The sequence below is a fragment of the Polistes fuscatus genome, unplaced genomic scaffold (assembly GCF_010416935.1).
Source record: "Polistes fuscatus isolate 324 unplaced genomic scaffold, CU_Pfus_HIC Scaffold57, whole genome shotgun sequence".
In the NCBI taxonomy this organism is placed as follows: Eukaryota; Metazoa; Arthropoda; class Insecta; order Hymenoptera; family Vespidae; genus Polistes; species Polistes fuscatus.
Genome location: NW_025113137.1, coordinates 92,461 through 118,003, shown reverse-complemented (window position 1 = coordinate 118,003; position 25,543 = coordinate 92,461). Strand labels below are relative to the sequence as shown.

Below are 25,543 nucleotides of genomic sequence, written 5' to 3'. Positions count from 1 at the left end.
AAGCGAAAGTAATAACGACTTTTAATCGAAACTCGTAAGTAAAGATTTTTAATTTTTATTTGTCGAGAAAAAATGATAAATTTTCCAATTTTAAAATTTTAAACTTACACTACTGTAAAAAACGGTTTTTTCTGTTTTCGGTAGAACTTATTTGTTGTTTTTATGTATTTTATAAAAGAGCTTACATGAAAAATAGATAAATTTACCAAGGATTTAGACAATAATAATCCAGTTTTTATAGCGTCATAACTCGTCTCCGAATTTATGTCTAACAAATATGTTCGATACCCATTGAGTACGGTTTCTACATGGTAGTGAATTCTGCAATAATAAATTGTTCACATTATTTATATAAAATACGGATTACCAACCGTGTATTGTTCTTGCACGTGTGCTTTTTTACGAAATAATTTTATTCTCTCTTTCCCTCTCTCTTTAAGTAATCCTAACTAACAGCCGGCGCATGCAGAGTATGGCAAATTGGAACGAAAGAAATTATATTTTCTTTACATACATATAGTAAATACATTAGAGAGAGAGAAAGCATAATATTAAAAACGAAAAAATATATAAATTTATTTTATACCAATACATGTATATATATAATATAATCGTAAGACATGCTGTGACAACATTAAATCTTTGTTATCTGTTTCACAAAAAAGTTGTATAAATTATGATAAGAATAACGTAACTATTACTCTCTTCATATGCATAAATTTTTTGAATACCAAAATTTGTAACGACTTATAATTTTAAAATCATTTTCAAAATAGCCAGTTTCTTGAAGAAGATCAAGTGACTTTAAGAATGTAGAATACTTTCGCCTATCTAATGTATACGTTAATGCTTCTTAGATTTTGCTAGGTTACGACGGCAGTGAATTAGCATTAAATGTTAACACGTGATCACTGTTAGAAAGGGTAGAGTGAGACCTCCCTTCCTCTACTTCCAGCCAGAAAGAATCTTTCGTAAGACTCTTACAGGTGGAGAACTATGAAGTTATTCTAGAATACTCTAAGAATATAAGTAATAAAACACTTTTTTAAGGTTAACTGAGGTATGTATTTTTATTTATTAGTTTTGTATGGGTTATCGAGATATATTATTATTTACTAGTTTTAATTTGTTTTATTTCTTCTCTATAGTGATCATCAATTAAGGTTTAAAATGAATAAACTGGATTACATGTTGTACGATTTTTTTATTACTAACTATAGGATTACAATTTGCTGATTTTAATCAAAGTATACCGATGAATTACAAATCATTACCTTTATCCTGATTTTATAACAAACAATAATAAGTAGTATATCTTAAAATTTAGTTAAAATACTTTACTGTGAAAAAAGAATGTTTTATATAATTGTTTATTTTAATTTATGGCTTTTTGCTTCTTTTTATATTTTCCTATATTTCAAACATAGACTACTTTCTTAAATAGTTTTAGCAAAGTATGCAGCTCTACATTTTTTATTCTAATCAACGACCGTAACACATCTAAGAAAAAAAATCCTTTCCAGCATCAAGTCTATGTATATAGATTTCATTTTTAATAATTAACGATATAAAAATTTCTTTTAACTAATATCTTCTTCGTATAGATCTCATGGAAATTATGCGAATATAATTTTACCACAGTTACTAGGAATAGGCAAGATATGAATCTGTTAAAAGGTAAAAATAATACAAGGTCTGTTCAAAAAATATCGCGAAATTTGTGTTTTTTCAAAAATTATTTATTTCTTCATGAATATTGTGTCCTCTTTAAAGTTATCTGTATTAGATATTATACACTTGTGCTTACGTTTTTCCAATCCTCGAAGTACTTCAAAAAATCAGTTTTATTGATCCTCGACGTCCTTTCATGGGCCTTTTCACTTTTGGAAAGAAGAAGAAGTCACAGGAGACAAATGTGGAGAATATGGTGGCTGCAGCATCATTATTATATTGTTTTTGGCAAAAAATTCTCGCACAAGCTACGATGTGTGAGCAGGAGCGTTATCATGATGCAAAAGCTTCTATTGGGATGATTGAGCTTTGGTTTAAATGTAATTACCATAAACCCATGATTCGTCACCAGCTTTGACCATTTGAATCAAATTAGGGTCGTCGCAAGCAGAGTTCTACATTTCCTTAGCAATTGTAATGCGATGCTGTTTTTGGTCGGAACTGTGCAAGTTTGGTACGAATTTCATGGTGACCCTTCTCATGCCCAAATTATTTATAAAAATCGAATAGAACGAGGCAATCGATAAGTTTGGATTCTACGCTGCTTCTTTAACGGTTATTCGACGAGTGGCTAGTTCTATTTTCTTTACTTCTTTCAGAAATTTCTTTTAACAACAATAAAACAATTAACGTTAGGCATTCAAATTTACCTCTAATTTGTGCTTCTTTAAAGACAATTTACAAATCATAAGGAAGGACATATCCCGAAATTGTTTATGAATACTATTGAAAAAATCAATTGACTTTAGTTTATGTCGCTTTGTCACGCATAACATGTATTGATGGCTTATATATTACAACAAACGACAATGATAGTACTTTTTATCACGGCTAAAGACCATCAACTGCAGTAATTAATATAATGCAGTAATTACAATTATAGAGTAAAGGCACCAAATATTTTATAAACTAAAGAAAAGGCTTGACAATGAATACATTAAATCCCCAAAGTCTACGAGCTCACTTCGGTGATATTATTAATTCCATTTTTGAAGAGTCTAATATTTTAAATTTAAGTGAAACTTAGTTTGATGATAACGAGTATTTAGTATACCAAATTTTAATTGTATAGTTCAATACAAACGACCAAGTGTTCGAGCTGGAGGAGTTGCTATCTATCACAATGCGAATGATACAACTAACTTTCTTACCCCTAATATACACATGACTGTGAGACAGTCCGATTTTGTTAGTTCTGCAAATTAATCAGTAGATGAATTTCGTATAGCGGGGTGTAAAATGGAAGATAATACAACAATTGTGTTAATAACAATTTATATTTATCCAAATCAAAAAATTGAAGATATTCATTTCTTCAAAAAGGTGCTATTTCCATACATAGCAATTAGAGGGGCATATTCTGTGGGTAAAGGCGAGGATAAGCTACCAATTATTTTAAGTAGAGATTTCAATAATAATTTAAACTCTGAAAATTCTTATGTACTCATCAACTTTTTACGTAAAGATTCAATACTTTTAATAAATAAGGACAGAACAGTTTCTACATTACGACATGGTACTACAAATGATGCTGTTTTTACACAATATTTAGATAAAGGTCTTACTAGACTATTGCTATCATATTTTTGTTACTATAGCCCTCTTGTAACTCACATAGCATTTGAATAACAAACAGATCAAGTAATGGACGTGAATTATTACATTTCAAACTGTATAAATTGTATATGTATATAGTATTGTAATATTGAAGTTATTTAAATCATTTAAATTATAAACCAGGGTTTTTATTCTTTAAAGTATTTCCTGACGAGCCAATAAAGTATTTTCCTTGTAGTATTGGCTCAGCTAAGAGTTTTATTTCTTATTTCTTTTTTCTTATTTCTTATTTCTTATTTTAATTAAACCCTTTTCTTTCTCATATATAAAAAATAAATTAGATTATACTCTTATTGTATAAACCCTTATGAATTGTATTTAATATCTCAATTTTATTTTATCATTTTATCGTCCTATTGACAAATAGTATTATATTGGAATGCAGGATAGTTAGAGTTTTTTTAAATATTTTTTTTGATTTTTTTTAGAAGTTTTTTTGAGTTAATAAAGCTACAATTTTTTTTGTACGATAAATAAGTTATATTGTTACGTACTTATATAAGTATACAGACTAGTTTTTTTTTAATAAAACATCTTGAATAACTATTGCGACTTCGCACTGCTGTCTACAACAGCAAAGTTTAAAAAATGGTCCTTATAAGGCTATTACATAAATAACGTTACTTCTCCAAAATAAAAATAGTATTCTAAAAATATTAGGTTGGGGAAAAAAAATTCCATTATTTTTTCGATGGATGGTTTAGTGATCGATATCTTGTAAAATATAGATCAAGCAATTTCAGATTAATGCTCGTTGGAAAGCTGACATTTCACACTAAAAAAATTCTCTTGCTAATTATTGTTTAATCATTATTAACAACATTTAGGTACATTTTAGTTTTTCTTTGATAAAGGCGAAAATGCATGCCAGGCGACTGGAATTGTAAATGGTATTTACAATCTTGATAGTGTGAAAGCTAATAACGTGCAAAAAAAAGTATAACTTCAAAAAAAACGATTAAAAAAAGAAAAAAAATAGGATCCATAAAAATTTGGATTTCTACTATCAACAGCTGGACCGTGTGATACTAGCGATTGACCAGAAACGTTCAAAATAAGCCAACAGGAGAGGTGTTGTGTTCTATTAGGACAACCTCAGACCACACACGTCTATAGTGACTCGTTAGAAACTCTGGGAGCTTTGTTTGGAAGTTTTGATTTATCCACCATATAGTCCAAACTTGGCACTAAGCGATTACCATGTTTTTCTTGTATTGCAAAACTTTCTTAGTGATAAGAAATTGACATCAAGAGAAGATTACAAAAATCGATATCTAGAGTTTTTCGACAATAGAGACCAAGACTTTTATGAGAGGTGCATTATGAAGCTATCTTTAAAATGACAACAAATTATAGAACAAAGCGGTCCATATTTGACTAAAATTTGACAATCCAAGACATGTTAAATAAAGTCTTGAAGTTCACGTAAAAATAATGGATTTCATTTTCCTTAACCTAATATAATGGAAGTGTTTAAAACAAAACGATATATTTTTATATTTTATTTTATATACCTTTCCCAGAGTTATATGCATAAGCAATGACATTAACTTATGTGTTTTTAAGTAAAACAATTGTCCACTAAATTAGCAAAGTAACCGTTTCCGGAATGACAACTAGAAATATGCTACAGTTCAAGGCAATGACGTTTTTCCAAGATCTCATTAATTTGTAAAACGGACGTAAACCATATACTTTTCTATATAAAGTTATTCTCTATATACTTACAGCAAATATTTTTCATGTAATATAATAATATAATGTAAAAAGAAAGTTTTAAATTTTAATTAATATTCTTTCTAAACTTACAACAGGAACTGTTTCATCAAACATTTTTGTGTGTAAACATAATTTTGCAGTTTTACCCGCCTAAGAACTCTTAGCAATTATGTAATTTAAATGTATAAATCCTAATGTAAACTCCGCCTGCATGATCGCTGGACGGATCAAGGTCAGCGATCATGTTGCCGGTCCTAAGCCCGGGAAAAGGAGGAAGGTTGTTGGATCAGGTTAGCTCCCTACCCAACGTAAAAAAAAATTTGCGGCTGATAGAAACGACACTCTGTCTATTAGCAGAATGGACAACAAGAATCAGCAGAATTGCACGGGATAAATCACCGATTAGCCGCAGAAGTGCGGGGCGCCCACGAAAACGATTGTGCGACAATTTAAAAGTGCAATAGGCAGAAAAACGTCGTTACGAAACAGGCAACTTGCCTAAATTAAAGAATGAAGAAGAAGAAGAAGAAATCCTAATGTAGTAGTAGAAACAAGAACATTTAGAAGATTTCTAGAATTTAATAAATCTTGATTTTACCACGTTTTTGCGACATACATCTTTTTCTTGTGGTAATCCTCAGATAATTGATGTAAAATGAAATGGAAACATTATGGAACTAATTATAATAAGATGATTTACCTCCTCGTCGATTTAATTAGCTTTGATATTTGTCCCATTGTTATGTACTAAATAATCAATATAACATACCACGATTTCTGTAGCATCTGTGCAGAGCAGAGTGTGTAGTCGCTTCAAAAATGATGACATTTTTGTTATATTAATTAAATTTATTTTCAGTGATTTATTTTCAAAAAATTAGGCAATAAAAATAATACCCTATAAATACCAGATTTTTTCTTTCTATTTATAACTTGTTTTTATTGAGGTGTCGTAAGTCACCTTAGTTTAACTTAGTTACATTGGATGACGAAAAAACGAAAAATACCAAACGTAATGGGCAAAGCTTATTGCTAAATTTATCGAATACTTTAGTGACTTTGTAATACTCAGCGAAAGAATTGACAAATTCGTTTTCTTTTCTTGTCGATCAAAAGTATAGTCAAATTGGCTCATATAAATAGCTTCTTTTTTTATTTTCACTATACAAAAGGACTAGTTTTTTTTTTATCTTTGATTAACTAATTAGTAGCTATGAATAATTATCTGAATGAAAGTTATTAATATAAATGAGAGATTATTATTATGTCTAAGTGATAATCCCAATTCACAAACGGCTAACGACAAGAGCTACTAACTAAGCAGTTTTGTTGTAATTTACATAAATAATAATGTTTTTAAATAATTTAAAAATATAATGTTGTTATTTTCAAGACTCTAACAATCCTGGTTTTATGTTCCTTATCTTGTGTTTCAAAAAAATAATATTAAATTCTTAATCACCTTCTCAAAATACTTTCATTTACTAATTTAAAAAAAATTAAACTATATTGTCATAATATTACAGCATTTTATAAATATTGTACTACTGTTTGCCGTTTGTATCGATTTTCTCTTTAAGGTAAATAATTTCTATATTCTCTTGAATTTAGATTAACTGAATAAATCATGGTTTTAACAAAAGTCATTCTCACGATAACATCGTAATTTCCTATTGTATTGTATGCATATTAAAAATATTAATTCCGCACATACTACAAATACGAAATAATACATATGTAGATCAAGTGATTATTTAACGAATATTAGCCAGTTGATATAAAACCGCAGTCGAATCGAGTTACATCGAGTAATATCTAGAGAGTTTTTATCGGGAGTACGTTTATAATACTTAGTTTCCTACAATTGTTTTAAATCACTCACAAACATACTCAGTTCTTCAAAAGATTGAAAATTATTACAAGTATTTTTTGAATATCATAAAATCAGAAAATTGGTATATTCTTTGCGTAAAAAATTTTTAGATAAATAGGTAAATTTTTTACTTTTCAACCTTTTATATCTTTTCTGACTAAAAGTCAAAAAAAGTAAAACTTTAATGTAAATAAGATGAAATAGCAAGTGAAATAGATTATTACATTTATATGCTTTTTATTAAAATAGACTGTAAATTGTTGATTTGTAAATTAATTCAAACTAAATAGTTGAGAAATCTGAAGAGTAAAAATTATTAGGTGTACAAATAAGTTTCCGCCGTTTTAATGTAGATAGCGCGGCGCGGAGTTTCCGTTAACTTTCGCAGATGATATCCTGCTTAAAAATTAGTTTGGACGTTTAAGAACAACATAACCTATTAATATTATTGATTTCATATTGGTAAAATATAATTTTTTTTAGTTGAAAATGTCCAAATTTGAGCCAAATAAGCGTCATTTGCGGGAAATATTAGTTTACTTCTTTAATATAAAGAAATCTGCTGCTGAGGCGCATCGATTGCTCGTAGAAGCATATGGTGAGACTGCTTTGAGTGAGAGAACGTGTCGTGAGTGGTTTCAAAAGTTTAAAAACGGTGATTTCGACGTAGAAGACAAAGATCGCAGTGGAAGGCCAAAAATTTACGAGGATTAAGAATTGGAGGAAATATTGGAGGAAGATTCATCTCAAACACAAAAAGAACTTGCTGTAACATTAGAAGTCACTCAGCAAGCAGTCTCACATCGTTTAAAATCATTAGGAATGATTAATAAACAAGGAAATTGGGTTCCGTACGAATTAAAGCCGAGAGATATTGAACGCCGATTATGCTTAAGTGAAATACTGCTTGCTAGACATAAAAAAAAGGGTTTTTTACATCGTATCATCACTGGTGACGAGAAATGGATGCATTATGATAATCCAAAAAGAAGAAAATCATGGGGATTACCAAGCCATGCGTCAACATCAACAGCAAACCGAATATTCACGGAAAAAAACTCATGCTGTGTATTTGGTGGGATCAGCTGGGTGTAGTGTATTATGAGTTGCTTAATCCGAGCGAAACAATCACCGGAGCCCTCTATCGAACACAATTAATGAGATTGAGCCGAGCTCTGAAGGAAAAACGCCCTCAATACTATTCTAGACACGAAAAAGTTATTCTCCTGCATGACAATGCTCGTTCCACATGTAGCGGCTCCCGTGAAAAAGTATTTGGAAACACTTGATTGGGAAGTGTTACCCCACCCGCCGTATTCACCAGACATTGCACCGTCCGATTATCACCTATTTCGGTCCATGGCACATGCTCTGTCGGAGCAGCGGTTCAAATCATACGAAGATACCAAAAATTGGGTTGATTCGTGGATAGCCTCAAAAGACAAGGAGTTCTTCCGACGTGGGATCCGAATGTTGCCTGAGAGATGGGAAAAAGTCATTGCAAGTGATGGACAGTATTTTAAATAACCTTAAAATTACCATTCTTCTAGAATAAATACTTAATTTTAATAAAAACGGCGGAAACTTATTGTACACCTAATAATCTTAATCATTATCAAATGCGTCTATTTTATTATAAGTTATGACTTATAAATATTTTTTTATCTTGAAAATTTACTTAGAATTTATTTATCAATTTTATTTATCCAAACTTCTTTCTTTGTTTGTATGTAGAAGAATCAAAAAAATGGCGTCACTGAGCGGTAAAACGTATCAAGAGGAACTGTTTTCTATGGTAGAAGAACCGAATTTTGATAATAAACGAAGTGAAATAGCTACATTTTATTCTGGAAAAAAAATGTTCATAACAGGAGGTTTAGGGTTTTTAGGAAGGCTTTTAATGGAAAAGCTTTTGAGGTAACAATGTTTAACATTTGTTTTCATTCTCGATTAAACTTACACATTCATAGCATTATAATCGTATAATATATGATATGTAAGATAAACTTGTAGTTATTTTGAGTAATTTTGAATTATAATGCTCCAAGAGGTTTATATGGTTGGAAATAAAAATAAACTAGTGGTTTTATTTATGTATGCACTTGTTTTAGGTAATTAAATTGTTTTTGAGAGATATTTTCTTCTAGATAAATTTTTGAAATAATAGTGAAATGATAGTAGGAATTACACTTCTCTGCATTAGTTTAAGAAATATCTTAAACTAAAACAGGAATTTAAATCAATACTGATACTGAACAACAATAGTTTAATAATTATTAATAAAGAAAAGTAATTTTTTTATAAATAACGTATTTTTTATAAAATACAACAAAAATCAAAATTTTAAAACTTTTTTCTTTAATTCTTTCTCAAATTTACTAGGCATTTTGAAAAAACCCTTTACCACGATAACACCCTAAAAGTATAATACTAATATACCAAACTCGTTAAAATCCGTGAGTATCCCAGTGTATGTTCCCCTTGTAAGAACTTTTTGTATAAATCTATTGCTATTTTTATTAGATGTTGTCCAGACATAAAAACGGTTTATTTGCTAATAAGAGCAAAGAAACAGCAAGATCCGAATACTCGATTCAAAGAGTATTTCAATGATGTTGTGAGTAAAGTTACAAACATTCTACTTATTATTGCTATACTTATGAAACAAATCACCTATATTATGGTGTATATTTAAATTTTTAGATTTTCAAAAGATTGAAGAAAGAGCAGAAAGATGTCGAAAAAAAGATTATTCTCATAGAAGGAGACATGAATCAAGTGAATTTAGGTTTGTCGGAGGAAGATCGTAAACGTATTCAAGATACCAATTTGATATTTCATGGTGCAGCATCCGTGCGTTTTATTGATAATATTCGTTTTATAGTTAATACGAATATTAGAGGAACAAGGGATCTCCTCTTGCTTGCCCAGGAGATGAAAAGTTTAGAGGTACTTTTTTCTAATATAATCACGGTTTCTCTATATATAATCACGTACTTAAAAATATTTCTGAAGAAATTTATTTATTTAGACATTGAATTTAATAAAAATATGATGTTCTAGTTTTATAATTAATTTTTTCTTTAGGCCTTTGTCTATATATCAACGGCATATTCACATTGCATACATAAAAAAATTGAAGAAAAATTCTACATGCCGCCTATAAAGACAGAAGACATAATCAATTTGACAGAGATTTTAAGCGAAGACGTATTAGATTTAATTACACCAAAGTAATAAAAAAACAAGAATATTGTATTTTGCTTAGAGCTAACTTAAGTAGTTTAGCATATTCGCTTATCTTACAGGCTACTTGGTAATTGGCCAAATACTTACGCATATTCGAAGGCAATCTGTGAAGATACTATACGGCAATATTCCAATAAAATTCCATCTTGCATCGTTAGGCCATCAATTGTTGCTTCAACGGAAAAGGAACCAATTGCCGGTTGGATCAATAATTTGTATGGAATAACAGGAATTGCTTTTGGTAGTGCGATAGGTGTTTTACGCACGGTAAATCTCAATGATAGGCTTATTTGCGACATAATTCCTGCTGACTATGTTGTCAATAACATTATTGCGGCAGCATGGGACGTTGCACAGAAAAGGTCACTTTTTTTCTTTTTTAAAAAATCACTAAAATGAATTGTTAGTTTATTTCTTAAAATAACATTTAAAGCGAATAAATAAAATCTTTTATTGTAGGTCCATACTAAAGAGTATTAGTCCTTCAAATGGAAAAAATAATGATTTACCAGCGGACAAAGAGATTCCGATTTATAATGTTGTTTCCTCTGTTCAAAGACCAATAAATTGGGCTACTGTAGAAAATAATATAAAAACAAGTGGTATAAAATTTCCTTCGAAACAAATATTATTTTACTACTCGTTACAGATGATACAGAACTATTATATCTATTTTCTTTTGACAATTTTTTTGCACTGGATACCAGCTATTATAGTGGACTCGTTAGCTTATCTCAGCGGAAGAAAGCCAATGTAATATATGACGATATTTAAATTTACAAGCGATTTATTAATCATCGGTAAAGAAGCATATTATCAAATAATTGTATATTTTTCAGATTGCTTAACATCTTCAGAAAAATAGAAAAGCTTAAACATGTATTAAATTTTTTTACACTTAATGAATGGGAATTCAGTAACGATAACGTTTTAAAATTATGGGACAAACTATCACTCGTCGATAAACATACCTTCTTTTTCAATGCTGCTGATATTGATTGGCAGTATTATTTTGAAATTTACATTAGGGGAATACGAGTATATTTAGCGAAAGACCCGATGGAGACGTTAGAAGAATCAAAAATTTATTACAGAAAGTAAATGTTTAATAATCTTGTTTTTATAAAATATTTTGTTTTCCTATTTATTTAATCAATTTTTGATACATTTATTTTCCAGGCTGAAAATCGCTTATTATACGATGAAATGGATGTTCTATGCCTTGATCTTTTGGATCATCTATTCCTTAATATATTCACTTTTTTGTACTTTATTTTCTCTCTGATAATCTTTGCCAAGCAACAAAAAAGTGATCTTCTTAATATTTTTTTTTTAGTTGAAATATATTACTTTTCATCATAGCGTGAGTATATTTCCCTATAACTTAAAAATTTTTTTACAAGTAGTCATTCTGACCTCGTATTCTTGCAGGAAAATATATTATGTTATTAAAATTATCTAGAAGTATGTAGAAGTTGGAATTGTTGTGTCAACTATCTTCTTAGTTTAATTATAATTTGTTGATTATAAGCAAAATAAAACAATTTTCGATATGTATGCATGGAAAAATTTAATACGTTTAAAATATATACTTGATAAAATGAGAATTGATAAAATAGTACATATTCAGATTTAACAGAAAATCTTCACATATCTCGAGCGAAATATTATCGATTTACGAAAATTATAAAGCACAGAGAAGTTATAATGAATAATGTTAATATTTTAATTTCAGTGAAATTATTGTAACAACCGATCTATTTGATAGGGATTAGGATATAGAATGTGATTTAGCAATCATATGTAGGAAACAAAAGAGGAGAGATGTTAAAGAATAATAAATATTTAATTCAACTTTTTAATATCTCCTAAGACTACTTTCATGTACTCTTTCAGCAATTGATCCACGGCGTGTTCGAGTTCCTCGTAGAACCCGTTTTTAATTTCATCTTCTTTGTCTTTCGTCGGCGCTTGCAAATTGATTATTGCAATCTTGTACCACCAACCCTGCACAACAAGCAGTCCTACTTTATCGTTAATAAATTCAATTTTTCTAACCGTTGATAAGATTTTTCTACTAATCATAAATCTGACGCAAGAACTATGGGTCCCCGACCCTCCATGGTGAAGCATTTAAACCCCTGTGTTAAGACTTTACCGACCGGCCGTCGATTAATCAACGTTTTGTTCTCAGCACATACCGACCGGCAATCGATTATTCGACTTTTGCTCCACAGCGCTTACCGACCGGACGTCGATCAATCAACTTTTGATCTTTCTGTTAGATTTGATTAGACTAGACTGACAAGTAGCAAGCTGTAAGCATTTCGCATTCTTTATTCAGATAATTGGTGCTTTTCTGTAAGCTTTAGCCCTCAAAAATGAATGAAAAGGATAGTGTCGGTGAGTTTTATCTCGACGACCTGTCAGATTGTCTTGACTGCCGTTCAGCAAGTAGTACTGATGACGAAAGTGATAGCAGTAGTATAGCGATTTGAAAGCGACGTCCTGTACCGCTAATATACAGTGATTCAGAAGACGTGGGCATAAATGATAACGTTAAAGACGACAATGGTACATGGTCAACGAACGACAAACATATAATTTTGAAACCTTTCAAAGGCAGCTCTGGCGTAAAAATTATACAAAGTTCCTCTAAAAACGTAATAGATATTGTGAATTTATTCATTGGAAGTTACCTGATTGAGCACTTCGTGAGGGAATCTAACAAGTATCATTATCAAACTGTGGAAAAATATAGAATTACATCAAAAGCGAAAAAAATGGAAAGACGTCACGGTGACTGAAATGAAGAAATTTTTGGGCCTGATCGTTCTCATGGGACAAGTAAAGAAGGATGTTCTCCACGATTATTGGTCTACAGACCCATCTATAGAAACGCCGTTTTCTCGAAGGTTATGAGCAGAAATTTACAAATTCTTTTTTTTTTACAATTTAAAAAAAAAAATTTACAAAAAAAAGCAGATTTTTACAAATAATGCAAAGCTGGCATTTTTGTAACAATAATGATATTTCTCCCAATTCGCATTGGGTTGTGAAGGTCCAGCCTGTTATCGATTATTTCAAGGAAAAATTTAACAACGTATATAAACCAGATCAACGATTGTCTCTAGATGGATGTTTAATTCCGTGAAGAGATAGACTGTCAATCGAAACATGTAATCCCGCAAAAATCACAAAATACGGAATACTGATCAGAGTGCTGTCTGAAGCTCGTTCAGGATACGTATCTAATTCTTGTGTGTATGCCGCTGATGGAAAAAAATTAGAAGAGAATGTATTATCGGTTATTAGACCGTATAAGAACATGTGGCACCATATATATCAAGATAATTACTATAATAGTGTCAACATGGCTAAAATTTAGAAAAAAAATAAATTGCGAGTGTGCGGGACGATTCGAAAGAATAGAGGTCTTCCTCAAATACTTCAAACTGCCAAACATTCAAGAGGCTAACATCAATTTCTTAGAAATGGCCATATTTTATTACAAGTATGGAATAATGGCAAAAGGAACGTACACATGATCTCGACAATACATTCTGCACAAATGGCGGAATATAGAAACAGAAGCAGGACATCAGATTGATATAAACTTGTAAATATAGTGATAAGCGGTCGATGTAAAAAACCCCTACGACAATGCAGAGTTTGTGCAAGTAAAAAAAAACTAAGCAAAACAGGTTTCGCTTGTAAATACTGCAACGTCCCACTATACAAAGGTGACTGTTTCGATCGATATCAACGTTTAAAAAAATATTAAACAACTTCTTTATTCGACAAATATTGTTATATGGATTATGGAATATTTTATGTAAATAATAAACTGAAAACGATTGTATTAGATAAAATAAATATTGTTTGACACAAATATTATTAAATTAAAAGATTTTATTAAATTTGGTTACTCTACAATAACACAAAGCGTACAATTTTACCAGAGCTTAAGAAAAGCGCATATATTCCCGCGCGTCAGTCTAGGCCGAAACCGAGCCAGTGTCTCGGAGGATCTGCGGCTGAGTGGGCGGTGAAAAGGGCATAGTATGTCCAAACCGCTACCGGTCGGTAAAGTGTTTAGCAAGTCTTCCCCGGACTATCTAGTTTCTTGCAGCGAGACAACATCTGCTCCGTACTTATTGTTCTCGCCGACCATCGATTGCAACGCCCTGGATCTGTACATCCTTCGTACGTTCTACGTACCAACTTTGAGATTTCTTTTGTTCTTGAACTTAACTAGACATGAATTTCCTAGGGTAGTCCCCACCCGAAGATCTGAACAGGGGACTAGTTTACCTCCGGAAAATTTTACCCTAGCAGAAATCATGGCGATGCTTGGTTGTTTCCAGATAAAGTCGTTTTATAGTTTGAGCTTATCAGACCTACGCTCAATCCCGGACCAGGAGTGCCTTTTCCCATCAGCTGTCCTCGACTGCTTATTCACTTTGTTCGCAACTAACCTCTATCCCTATCCGAGAAAAATAGGCCATTCATCTATCCGCAACCTGAGGACACACTGTGTCCTGGTGACTGGGACCCATTAACTCGATGAATTATAAAACCTTGTTTTACTTCCCTGAGAATAGCAGCTTTTGGGCTAACACAGAATCTGCAAGAGATTATAGTTTAAAAAGAAATTTTTTTAAAAATAATTTATAAGCAACACAAAAATGCATTCTTTTTTTAATTCTATTGATAGAAAATTAATGCACATGGTTTCTTTCTTGTATAAATAAAAAGAAGACTGTGTCTTCAAAAATCTTTAATGATTTCAATACCATCGGCTTCTTCTTATCGTTGGTAAAAATAATGCGCTCTCTCTACTAGTAAAATGATTGATCATCTATGGAGATAGAATAAGTTCTCTAATGCTTTGAATAAATATTTTTCAAGAGAATCACAATATTTGTTTCTATCAGAAGAAACATTATTTTTTTTACCTTGTAACGAATCCATGCCTTGCTTATTCCTTGTTACAGTGGTTGAATTCTATTCGCATAATAATTCACATGGGATCTCTACGAATAAAAAATTAGTTAAAAGAAATCTTTATATTGTTAACCCATTGGAAAATGAAATTTATATGCATAGATCCGATGCTGGAACAAAGTCTTTTTCTTACAGCCGCATACTCTTAGATAAAACTATTTAAGAAAATAGTTTATGTATGAAATATAACAAATATAAATACAGAAGCAGAGTACCATAAATTGAATGAAAAAATAATATAATAAACATATTTAACTCAGTAAAGTATGTTTCTGAACATAATATTGCTAATCTACTTACTATTGTCTTTTATAATATTACTATAAAGAGTACGATTGTAATTCATCAGTATTCTTACATTTAAATCAGAAAAAAATTCATCCTATAGTTAAGGTACACAAAAACGCACAGCATGTTATCGTTTATTCATTTTCAACTTTAATTGATGATCACTATAGAGAAGAAAAAAGGAATTAAAACTAATATATTACTATACATACCTTAGTTAACCTCAAAAAATACTTTTATTACCAATATTCATGAATAATAAATGATGATGTGATGTGTATATTAAAATATCAGAATATAGATACCTATAAGTCCAAACTTAATTTAAGGGAGAATTATCGATTTACCTTATGCCGTAATTTTGAAATAGATGTGCAGACGCATCGTAAATTCCGACAAACTTCAAGATGTAGATTTAGTGATTGTGTTCAAGCATCGTAAAAATTCATTTTCATCATCTTTTCTCAAACACTTTAAAAGAAGTATAATTTCAAGCACTTTTCACGATTTATAATTAAGGTGCAACTATGTTTATAATATTACCTATAAAATTAATATAACATACTCTAATAAAAATTTAGAAAAGTATAAAGTAAATTAAACATACCTTAAAATACCAAAAATAAAAACGGAAACAAAGAAAATCAAGAGAAAAAATTTTTCATGTCGAGGATTCACTTCGACGATATTACGTTAAAGAAACTGTGTTTTAACTAATCACGCTACTGAAATGTAAATAAATATAAAAATTTTTTTAGAAATCCTACTACTCCTTTCTTGCAAAAGATTTGCTGTCTGTATTTCGTTAATGGTGCAATGTATAGTCTTTAAAAACTTTTACATTTGATCAAAGATTTAAAAAACTATGGCCAGAATACCTAAGATTAAACTTTTTAATTTTATTTAATATTTGTTTAATTAAATATTTATAGCATTCGTATAAGCATTTATAGTTGTTAAAAAGGTGTAATAAAACGTTACGAAGTAAATATTAACTGAGAAGAATACATCTATCTAACTGCATAAGCTATTGTAAAAACTTAAAATTGTTTCTATAGTCGTTTAAATGTTATTCCAATTTAAAATAATTGTTATTTTACATTAGGTCTTATGACGATTCTGCCACACAGCAGAATAAATACATAAGTATTATAAGATCAAAAGCTACAAAGTGTCCTAAATTTTTTTACATTTAACTTCAATTCTTTTAAATTGATTTTGCACAATTATAATAAAATTAAAAGTACAGTCATTAGAGTTTAAATTAAGAACAATCAGAAAAAAGGTTATAAATAAATAAATTAAATTGTGTAATAGTCTAATTAATTATGTATTAGCCAGATATGATAACAATTTTTTTGTTTCCTACGTTGATTAAAAATGCCTGGCATTGTGGACAACAGCAATGAAAAACTCATAATTTTGGAAGGTCAAACTTTCCCTATAACATATATATGATATATAGCGTAGGAGAAAAGAGCTTGTATAAAAAAAGAGTCAGATATAGTATCTAGCAAACTGCAAAACTTTAGAGTGTTTTCACGTTTTCACGTTTTGTTTATATATCAAGACGATGACTACCTAACATTCCTATCATTTATTATTCTTTACGACCGAAAATAAATAATATTTAAATGTCGCGATTCATATTTAGAGATTATAAAAACTTTGATATTCAGAATTAAAAAATGTGTAAATAAAATTTATTATCCATAAAAGAAAAGTAGAGGCATATAATCTGTTCAAAATTACACTAGATTTTTTCATATAAGCTATGGTTACTAATTTAATTAATGATTATTGGTAAAAATTGCCACTTTTTTCTTTAACTGATTGACTGTCGTGTAGATCACCGTAACTTTAAAAAACCAATAATAAAAAATTATAAGTTAAGTAAATATCGATACTGATAAATTTTTAAATAATACTATTGTTTTTATAACAGTAGGAAAAGAATAATGACATAAAATATGCAAAAATAATTTTACCGTTGTAACATCTAACAACGGTATTTCTGTATGTTATTGCTTGATAAGATGCAATCCTCTTCATTAGAAAATTTCATTAATAAATCACTAACTTAATCCTGAGATCGGGAAAGAAAATATTTTTCGAATTACTTATTATAATATTTTTTAATTTACAGCACAAGTAATCAGTTGAAATATATTGCCAATTTCCTGTAATATTTTAAGTGTTTTTATAGTTTTTATAGGTTTGAATGTTTGCTCTTTTTTCTGTGCTGCTTTCTCGTTTCGTAAAGTTTTCAATCACAACGTTTCTAAAAATGTTTTCGCTTTGAAAGTCGTTGGGAAGAAAATGATATAATTAAATATAAAGCTAATTTGAAATGTTCCTTTAATATTTATTCGGAAAGCTCTACTTCCTTTAGCTCTCTTCATTAAGTAATAGGAGTAAACGATCATCAGTGACCAAAATCTTGATGTTAAAACCAAAATTCCGAATCCGTCCTTCTCCACTCAAAGAAGAGAGCTAAAGCTGTCATCGTAGTTACATCGACTCAGCTTTATAAAAAGCAGTTTTAAATATATACTACAAAGATGATCCCATGAAGTACGATCTAAATTTTATTTCTGATCGAATCATATATAGAGATCAAATATAGCATTTTACTTGTGAGAAACGGCAAATGGTATTCGCTCTCTGGTGACAAGTCAAAGAAGTAACTGATTTTTTCTTATATATGGTATAAGTTAACATTAAAACAAGATAGCTTTAGGGCAACTAACTTTATGCTGTAAATTTCAAATCGCTTTGCACACGCACCATAGATATAATTATATTATAAATCTTTTTACTTTTCCATAAACAGGTTGTTATCCTTACTATTTGAAAATCTCATAGGTGTACTGGATATTAATACTGCGTCATTGTTCTTCCTATCTAACTTAATTTCTGTTTAAGTTTCTTCTGCGTACAATACTAGCAGCTGGAAGAATTTTTTATATATTGCTTTTTCGTAAGATTAATTATTCATATAATGCTTAGAAAAAATAATAATTAAAACGTTAAATAAACAATTTAACTGATAATTAAATTCTTTCAAATGTTATAGATTGTTAATTTTCTGTAATATTTGTTTGTTTGTTTTTATATTAACTCAATACAAATTTACAATTTGTCCATTGACATTTGGTAAATTGTTATATAAGTGAAAAACGGTAGCACGTGTACGGTTTTCTAATGAGATAGTGTCGCTATTGTCGTTTATTTCATTTAGGTTTAGTTTTTACTAGGTCTTCTGGGTGGATTCTTTTGAGCTTTCTACGGATATATTGGTTTTAGTTATCTTTTGCTACCGGGTTTATGTGCGTATCAATTCTTCTTTTGTATCTGCAGGTTGACTTGGTTATCTCTTCTTCTATTGTGGGAATATTTAAGTCTTTCCTTATTATCTCTTCGATACGGACGTACAATGGAGCATTCACGATTGTTCGTAAGGAGTTTATGGATTGCTTAGCATAGAGCTTAGCAAAGGAACTTTTCGCTGCTATACCGTTTAGCGGTATTCCATAAGTCCAGATTGGTTTTATTATTTTTTTCCAAATTATTAGTTTGTCTTATATGCAAGTTTTGATTTTTTCCAGTTTGCCAATCCATTTGTCTCCTTTTTAAGCAAATTTCTTCGATTTTGTCATTTATATGCTTTTTCTATGTTAGATTGGAATCTAGGTGTAGTCCTAAATTCTTGACTGTTGTTACTTGTGGAGTTTCTGTATTATATAATTGTAGTTTCGGTATTTTGTTTTTCCTCAGCTTAAACGTAATATATTTACTCTTGGTAGAGTTTACCTCGGTCTTCCTATTTGTAGCCATTCTTCGAGAGAGTTGATTTGGTTTTGTAACGATTGAATTGCTTGTTGTGGGTCTTTGTTTATGGTAAGCATTGCCGTGTCGTCTGCAAATGTTAAGACTGTACAGTTTGCGTTTATTGGTATGTCTGCCGTATAGAGGGTGTAAAGAACAGGTCCACAGATACTTCTCTGCGAAACCCCAGCTTTGATTTGTTTGATGTTTGAATGAGTATCTTTTATTTTTACGTAAATTGTTCTTTCAGAAAGGTAAGATTTTAGGAGTTTGTAATACGAGTGTGGAAAGTGTTTATTGATTATTTGTTATAATTCGTGATGCCACACTTTATCGAAAGCTTTTTCTACATCTATGAAGACGGCGGAATAGTACTCTTTATTTTCTAAAGCTGTGATTATCGTATTAGTAAGTCTGTATACTTGTTCAACGGTAGAGTGTTTGTTTCAGAATTTAAATTGATGGTCAGGAATCAGGTTTTTGTCCGAAATTATTCTTTTTATTTTATATTATTTTTTCCAGCAATTTAGATAGTAGTGATAAGAGCGATATCAGTCTATAAGAATTTACAGTTATGATAATAGTAATTTTCATGCTACTTATACTAGGTATTAAGTCGTATAAGTAGAGTGTGTATGTAGGCTGTAGAAGCGATATCTGTAGAGAAGACTCTTAACGGAAGTAAGAAGATTAGATGGCCAAGTAGATAACCTAAGTACATGTTCTGTGTATCCATAATTATATATGTAATCCATAAAAATAAAATATTAAATAATGTTAAAATAATAATGGAATGAATCTGATAAGGTGATGAGTAAACTCTTTTCACTCGAGCGGCGCCGATACAGCGCACAGTTGATTCCAAGTGTGAATTCGAGCTGCGCTGCTGCAGTGTCCGATTTATTTGAAATCTTAAATCAAGCGACTTAGCAAAACAGCACAAAAAGGGACTGCAAGGTTTGCTCTGACCGTAACACGACTTCTGGGTATAACATTTTGAGATGTAGATGCCCACGCTGCTTCTTGTATACCACATGATAAATTATAAAAAGCTTTTTCTATTTGTAAAGAGGTCTTGAGCGGAATATTACAGTTTAATTTTGATTCTGAAGTTTCTTTTAAGATCATCCAATTTGTACTTTCATTGTACAGAGTTTTATATATTATAGGTTTTTTCTGATAAGTTATTATTATAGGTGAATGGTATGAACTGAAATGAAGTGATAATTCGGTTTTGAAGTGCATTAGGTTTAGGCAATTAAGGACGCTGAAGTCTATTAAGTCAGGTGTTTTATTAGAAGCTGATGGGAAGTATGTTGGTTCACTTGTCGTGAGGATGTCTAGGTTTGCGTTCGTTATGTGAGTTTAAAATTTTACATCTTTGTGAGGTGGCTTTTATCCCCAATATGGATGTTTGGCGTTAAAGTTGCCAGCAGTTACAAATTTATTCTCTAATGCCTTGAAAAAGTAGTTCCATTGATCTATTGTAATTTTGAATTTTGGCGGTGAATAAATAGCCGTTAGTTTAAGGGAATTACCCTGAGTTCTTAAGATAATTGTGGTGGCTTATAGGTAATCGTGGGTTGTTTTACTGAATAGATTATGTTTGATCTCGTTCTTAATAGTTAAGGCAGTTCCACCATGCGCTTTACCTGAAGGATGTTTTGTGTCGTACATGGTGTAGTATGAAATATTTAAATAGTTTGTATCTTTGAGATGAGTTTCGAAAACGAGTAGAATGTCTACGTCGCGCGTGTATATGATTGCTTTGGTATCTTGAATTCGTTGTTGTAATCCGTTTCTGTTTCAAGCAAATATTTTTATTTGTGTATCCATTATTTGTTATTAAGTAGTGTTTTTGTTATTAGTCTTAGCATTGTGGTGATTTGTTGCGTTTGTTGTTTTAAAAGAGAATTTTACTCCATTATCATTGTGGTAATGATTTCTGTATTTTTAATAAATTGTTTTAGTAGTTCTTTTATGTCCGATGTCTCCTCAGTGTTTAAGTCTTTTGTATTTGTATGTGCACGTTTGGTTACATCGGCGTAGCTTCTCCTTGATTCGCTGAGTTCAACTATCTGTGTATTATCCCTGTTGGCATTTATGATTTGCTTATTTTAGTATGTTTTTTCGTAAGAATCTTCTAGAGAAGGTTTTTCCAATACTTTTTTTCGCAGCGTAGGATACAGTTTTTGTTGTAGTAATTTTCTTGTCTGACATTCTTTGTAATTTACTGGGTGGTTACCGTTGAAGTTTACACACATGACTTTTTCTATTTTGCCCTCTTGAGGACAGAGTGCTGTTAAGTGATTTTTTGCACATTTTACACATGCAGGATTGCTGTTACAGTAATTTTTTGTGTGCCCATAGGCTTAGCATCTTGTGCATGGAAGTATTTCTCTTTTAGTTGTATGTGGTTCTACTTTAATTATTGTATTAGGCAATGTTTGTATCTCGTATATATTTTTGCTATTATCTTGAGAAGCCAGTGCGCTAGAAAGTCGTTAGAAAGACGTTAAACTTGAAATCTTTTGACTTAGTAACGTCAATGGATATAAGCCTTTCGCATATCCCTGACCAGGATATGCAAACATTCAGGCCATCGCCGTGGGAAATAGCTACTGGATCATGCGTCGAATAATAATTATAGCAGCAAAACACCACGAGCAGAGGATGATAACAACAACAAAAATCATGAAATGGTAGGAGTTTTACAAACAGCAAATAGGTACTAAATCCTGAGTGAGTTCACGAAGGTAGATGCATCGGCTCCAGTAAATAGAAAGTCAGGAAAAGCGCCTCCTCCTCCTCCTCAGATATATATAGATGACGTTATTGATATTTAATCGCTGAAGAAATGTTTAGAAGAGGTCGTGCATGAAAAAAGCTACACTCTTAAGATAAGCAATAATCAGGTTCGTGTCCTGCTAGCTAATCCGGAGACTTATAGAAGGATTGTGAGAATTTTGGAAATCATCGAACGCTAATTTTCACACATATCAATTAAAACAGGAACGGTCGTTTCGGGTTATCTTGCTCAACATTCATCATTCCGTTGATTTGAATGCCCTAAAGGACGAACTTCTAGAGCTTGGGCTTGAAGTTGTAAACATAAGCAATATAAGACACAGGGTAACACATAACCTGCTATCAATGTTCTATATTGACTTGGAACAGAAACCAAATAATAACACAATATATAACATAAACAAACTAAAAAATACAATAGTCAAAATTTAACCACTGCTAAAAAAGAAAGAAATAGTTCAATGCAAAAGGTGCCAAAGGTACGATTACACTCAGAAGTATTGCAATCGCACATACCAATGTGTCAAATGCGCAGGTCAACACGCAACAGCTGATTGCAAAAATCCATTGATACTTTACCAACCTGTATTCTATGTAGCGGCCTCCAATACTGCGAACTACAAGAGATGTCTACGGTATCAAGAACAGCTTAAGAAAACATTCCCAAAACCAAGTCTCAGGGAAAATCATAATATTTAGACAAAACTACAAGCCGACCAGGTGGGGAAAAACCAATATTACAAAAAACTACTGTTATCTTATTTTTAGGCAACGAAGGGAAATTATCGTATTAAATATATACGTATATCATAGTAATAAAATAATAATAATAATAAAATAATTCAAACCTGGAGACATCCAAGAACAAAAATACAAGCAATTGTACAAGATCTTCCGAAAGTCTGAGGAAATTGGAAAAACTCATTGAAAAACAATCTAGTCAAATAAACATCCTCATTTCATTGTTACCAGTTATCATAAGTAAATTGTCAAGTATCGGCAAATAACGAAGACTACGTATCGCTGTTTAGAATGCCAACGGTTTATTGCAACGAAAAGTTGAGTTGGAAGCTTTTTTGAAACATCAGGATATTCAAATAATGCTGGTATCTGAGACACACTTTACTGACAAAACTTACTTAAAAATTTTTGTCTTTAAGGTTTACTGCACGAATCATCAAAGTTGAAGAGCACATGGATGTACAGCGATTATAATTAAATCTAGTCTTAAACATTACGAACTTGCACCCTATAAACAAGACTACCTTCAGGCAAATAATGTAATGATTTAAGACTGGAATAGCCCACTAGCTATCTACGCAGTCTACTGCCCCCTAAACACAATATTCAAAAAGCAGAATTCGATCATTTCTCGGAAAGTCTAGGCACCAGATACATGGCGGGAATTGATTTTAATGCTAAAAATAACCATTGGGGCAGTAAAATTGTAAACCCAAGGGAGAGAACTCTCTTTAAAAGTATTGAAAAAATTAAAGCAACATTTATTAGTTCTGGAGAACCTTCGTATTGGCCAACAGATGTAAACAAAATCCCAGATTTGCTTGAGTTTTACATAATTAAAAATATATCTCCTAGATATATACAGGTATGCTCTTTACTTGACCTTTCTTCTGACCATTCTCCAATCATAGTAACAATAAACACAACCATTGTTGAGAATAACTCTCCAAGCTCTATATGCAATAAATTTACAAACTGGGCTCATTTTCGAGAGACAGTCAATACTGCTACTAAAGCCGCAACACTATTGGTAAAAACCGACGATGTAGACGTTGAAATAAATTACCTATCAAACAATATAATATATGCAGCTCGAGGCTCTACACCTATTCCTAAATATAGGAATAGCAACCAGTTCCCTGAATATATTATATCAAAAATCCAAGAGAACAAAACCTGAGAATAATTTGGCAAAATAACAAATTACCGGTTGACAAACAGAAATTAAATAAAGCAACAAGGATTATAAGAAAAAATCTTAAAAACTTTAAAAATAAAGGACTATAGACCTTTTTCTACCAAATTTAAATCCCGTAGTTAACAGTAACTATTAACTTTGGAAAGCAACCAGGCGATTCACACGTCCAATAGAAGACATACTGCAAAATCAACAACCGGTGGATGGCCGAGAAGACCAATATAAAGCGAATCACGTCATCTTAAACTACTAATAATTCTCGCTGAGAATTGATTTTAAATACATATAATTATAAAAAAAAAAAAATACAGTTTTTCAATTCATTTGTTATTTTATCTGTATTAGACTTGGAATTAAGTTCTCACATTACGATTTTATAGCTCTTCTCGTTTTTTTCTTGATACGTGTGGTATCTTGCGTTTTTAGTTTTTAGAGCATTTACTACCTTTCTGAACGTATCTGATGTAGTATTTTGTACTTTCCCTTGGTTATCTTTAAGTTGTTTTATTACATAGTTATATTGTCCAACTGTTTCAACCAGTAACTGGAGCAGAGCGTCGATAATCTCTACGTCAATGTATATTGGTGATGGTTTTACAGCTTTTCTTCCTTCCAATTTTCCTATAGTATTTTTAGGTTATTTTGGCTTGTCTAGTAGATTGTAAGAGTTGCTAATGGGTATTTCTTGAAGCCATTTTGTTTGTAGTTGTGCGGAGGAGTTATTATTATAGTTTTTTTGTTCACCCATCTAGCGATTTTTTGAAGCCTGTGTAATTTGGTTCATTTAGCGGGAATCCAGTTTTGCGAATCGTCCGTATCTGTATTCATTTCACTTTCGATACACGAGTTTCTATTATCTATTTTGATTACTCTTTTCTGTATTAGCAAGGTTAGAGGATTGTTTGTTTGGTTAGTTTCTATGGTCAAATCTTTTCGTCATAGGATAAAACACGCGGTTGCCCGCGTGAAGCAGTGTTACTTCGTTAGGACGCTGGTCGCTTCACCCTTGTATCTTCTATGTCAAACTAAAGTACGATACACTGTACCTCAATGTATTTATTATTTAAATATATTCTCTGGAGCGGTAGATAAACACGTCTGTATTTACAAACGATTTAAAGAAGAATATTCTTTAACATTAAATTCTTTGATCTTGCATAAATAATGTTCTCAAAGTGTTTCTACAACAACTATATTATATCGAGAGACTTCCGGTAGGAGCGCGAGAAAGAGTGGTCGTGTGGAAGAAAGATCCCAGAAAAAGAGTGATAAGTAGAGGATTAAAGGGTAAAAGGAGGAGCAACTGGAATAGAGAAGGAAGGGTAAAGTAAAGGAAGAAGTTTAAGAGGTCTGGAAGGATTAAGAGAGTGTAGAGAGGAAGAAAAAGGGTAAAAGAAGGAGGACGCCTGATAGAGTGAGGTTAGGATAGAGGATAAAGCGTTGGTAGAAGAGTCGATAAAGAAGATTTCTGTCAGACCAAGGAG

General features: G+C 31.1%; 1 protein-coding gene and 1 non-coding gene across 2 annotated transcripts; one reads left to right on the top strand and one right to left on the bottom strand.

Annotated features, from left to right (window-relative positions):
* Positions 1-8,692: 8,692 nt before the first annotated feature.
* On the top strand, positions 8,693-10,793 carry LOC122522762 (fatty acyl-CoA reductase 1-like; the record flags this gene model as incomplete). The annotated part of the gene is made up of 6 exons (XM_043644035.1): positions 8,693-8,857; positions 9,464-9,557; positions 9,644-9,889; positions 10,028-10,173; positions 10,249-10,551; positions 10,649-10,793. Coding segments are annotated over exons 1-6 (1,059 nt in total), but the record flags the coding sequence as incomplete, so codon positions are not given.
* Positions 10,794-17,850: 7,057 nt separating this feature from the next.
* Positions 17,851-18,068, bottom strand: LOC122522765. The gene has a single exon (XR_006305145.1). It is a non-coding gene; the product is annotated as a small nucleolar RNA U3 (small nucleolar RNA).
* Positions 18,069-25,543: the final 7,475 nt, after the last annotated feature.